Source organism: Entamoeba invadens, assembly GCF_000330505.1.
Source record: "Entamoeba invadens IP1 unplaced genomic scaffold scaff_1105074724957, whole genome shotgun sequence".
Taxonomy (NCBI): domain Eukaryota; phylum Evosea; order Mastigamoebida; family Endamoebidae; genus Entamoeba; species Entamoeba invadens.
The window spans coordinates 116,292-119,288 of NW_004191594.1; the positions used below are offsets into that span (position 1 = coordinate 116,292).

A 2,997-nucleotide genomic window follows, 5' to 3' on the forward strand; every position below is an offset into this window, starting at 1 on the left:
GATAAAAACAAACCAATAGTATAATACCAAAAATCCCAAGAACAAAACACTTAACTAGTTACCACAGAAATGAGAAAGAAGAGAACGACACCATCGATTGACACACACGTGAAAACCAAAGACGACGACGACGTGAATTCATTCTTTCCACCAAAAGAAAATATAACGAACATAGTATCCAACGAAGACATTTGGAGTGCAAGAGACGCGATTGACGTTGTTGGTGAGAGAGTTAAACCCGCGGAGTGGAGTATTACTCAACTGAGACAGTATTGCACGAACTATAAGAATGCAAATAGTAAGCCAGAGAACCACTTCTTGTGGATCGATATTGAATCGCCATCAAAAGAAGTGATGATAGCGATTGGGATGTTATTTGAACTCCACTGTCTCTCTGTTGAACGATGGCTTGACGAAGATCAACGTGAAGCTGTTCTGATATATCCGTACTACTACGAAATTCTGACAAAGAACATTGAATACCACCCCTTCACTGACATCCTTAGAATAAAGAACACGCGAATCACAATCAAGAAACGAGTCATCATAACTTTCCACCAACGGAACGACAACGTCTTCGATATGGTCAAAAAGACTTTTGCGACAAACAGAAGCATATCGCCCGAAATCATTTTGTTCCAAATCCTCCACCAGAGCATCATGCAGTTTGCGGAGTGGGTCAAAATCATATCCGATGAAATAGAGGTGCAACAAACGATGCAACTGCACGTCTTGAAGAATGAACAACTCGGCTTCATAGCTCGGAACAAAGTGTTGGAAGACAAAATAGAAACGTTACTCAGCTGTTTGATTGCAAAGAAGTTTGTTGTTCACTGTGCATCTACAGAAACTCATAAGAAGGACAATGCTCAGATTTTTAATACGATCAAGCAAAAAGAAGGCTTTCAGAACAATCAAAGACACCTTTGAGGTGATGCTCAGAGATGCATATTATGACTTTGCGAGTGTGTATCAACGCTTGAAAAGGGTGAAAGAATTGAATGACTTCTGTTTCAATATATACAACGTGAGACTTACAATAGCGTCGACTTTTACAGAACGAGAGACAAGTAAATACATCCAAGTGTTCAACTTCATCTCACTCATATTCTTTCCAATCACACTTGTTGTGAACTCCTTTGGGTGCAATATTAGAGTCCCGTGGCAGAGCGACTTGGTCAATGAACAAGAACCCCGCACGTTCTTTTACATCATGCTCGGGTGCCTTGGGTTGTTGATATTACAACAAATAGTATTTAAGAAGTTGAAGTGGTATTGATGCAGACACTTTGCCTCAAATGTATAACCCAATTGAATTCTAAATAATTTGATGTTATTAGAATGTTATACTAAGACCCACACCAAACCGAATGCACAAAGAAATAGCTTTGTTGTTGAAAATGGGGTTGAATAAATAAAGAGTATGAAAACCGATTTAGTACATTGTTGTGACGCTTTAGAACAAGTCGTCGTCGTCACCTCTCTTCTGTGAATTGAGCAAGAAGTTGGTGTATGTGTTTGTATCAAAGTAGTTGTCTGGGCTGTGTTTCTTTCCAAAGTGTACACTCGTCGCCTCCGTTCGTGCAACTATGATGTCTTCAACGTAAGAAGTGAATTTTTGGTTGTCTAGTAATGAGTAAATAGCTTTATTATATCAATTAGTATTATATATATAGATAATCTATAATTATAATACATTAATTAGTAATCTATAAGTAGCATCCAACTCTAAAAAGTCGAAGACTCTTATGTATTACTAAGAGTCTAATAATAATAATTATATTATAATAATATAGAATTTTTAGTTATACATAAGAGTCTAATTCTATGATAGTTAATTGAAGAAAAACAAACCCAGTTTAGCACTGAACTTTGGTGTGTTGATCTCCTTGTTTTTGTAAATATTGTACATCATCATCGAATTGATTAAGAAGTAGTCAGGGTAGAAATTGGTCTTCTCGTGTATTTTCAATGCCTCCACGTCGACGTCTATCATTCTTTCCAACAGAGCGTTATCTTTCAAGAGTCTGTACTTCATCTCTCCGATAGGGCGTTGTACGACAGTATCGATGATGTTGTACACTATTTGTCTGAATATGGTGCATTGATGTGTAGTGTCATAGAAGATGTCCAAAAGTGAGTCTAAAAATCCGTGTTCGTCGACAAGAGTATAAATGACACTGTAGTTTGAGAGTAACAACGACAAGACTATAAACCCAAGACGTATTTTAGTTTGTCCAACAAACCCTTCGTTTTTGGTTTGAAGCAGAAGTTGCATGTTCTCAAAGTGTGAGACAAGGTTCTTAAAAATGGCAGGCAATCCTCCCACGGGTATTGTGCACAAATCGCTACGTGATGTGTTGCAGGTCAACATGTCTGATATGACCATCAGTCCAAACTCCCGGATCTCCTTCATTTCGCTTGAAAAGACAAGGGTGACAAATTGGTCGAGACTTTTGTCGGTGTTAAAAAAGTCGACAAAGACATTAGCGGCAGCTCCGATCTGATGGGAATGTCTCCAGATGACTATTTCATTGATAATACGCGCAACACTTTCAATGCGGTCGATCGAGACGGGCGTCTCCAAAAACACGTTCAGCAGTTTTGTGATGAAACTTTGTTCACAGAACCATTGGATGCTTCTGCTATTTTGGTGAAACACATCCAACTTTAATAAAGCGATGATATAATCACAGATGGAGTAATTGTCTATATACTCCATTAACCCATCCACAAACCCTTCAACAGTTTGCACTTGTTCGAATTCTTTTGACTGTATTGGAATCAGTAACGAGGTCAGTACTTTACACAATAAGTCCAGTGTGACTCCCTCAAGCTTCTTGTTCTTTAGGGTTATCTGCTTTAACATATATATACCGGTCTGGTCCTCTAGAAAGACGCCATCAACTACACACCCTATACCCGAACTTAATACAGCGCCCGATAGAATTTGATGACGCATCGCACCATTCCCAATACAAATTGACATTTTGTGAA

General features: G+C 38.4%; 2 protein-coding genes across 2 annotated transcripts; one reads left to right on the forward strand and one right to left on the reverse strand.

Moving 5' to 3' along the window:
* Window positions 1-69: 69 nt before the first annotated feature.
* On the forward strand, window positions 70-1,279 carry EIN_375480 (magnesium and cobalt transport protein, putative; the record flags this gene model as incomplete). The annotated part of the gene is made up of 2 exons (XM_004182741.1): window positions 70-821; window positions 862-1,279. 2 exons carry the CDS (start codon window positions 70-72, stop codon window positions 1,277-1,279), a joined length of 1,170 nt encoding a protein of 389 aa, XP_004182789.1.
* Window positions 1,280-1,456: 177 nt separating this feature from the next.
* EIN_375490 (hypothetical protein) lies at window positions 1,457-2,989 on the reverse strand (the record flags this gene model as incomplete). Its single annotated transcript, XM_004182742.1, has 2 exons — window positions 1,457-1,626; window positions 1,855-2,989. The coding sequence occupies 2 exons, from the start codon at window positions 2,987-2,989 to the stop codon at window positions 1,457-1,459; spliced, it is 1,305 nt and encodes a 434-aa protein (XP_004182790.1).
* Window positions 2,990-2,997: the final 8 nt, after the last annotated feature.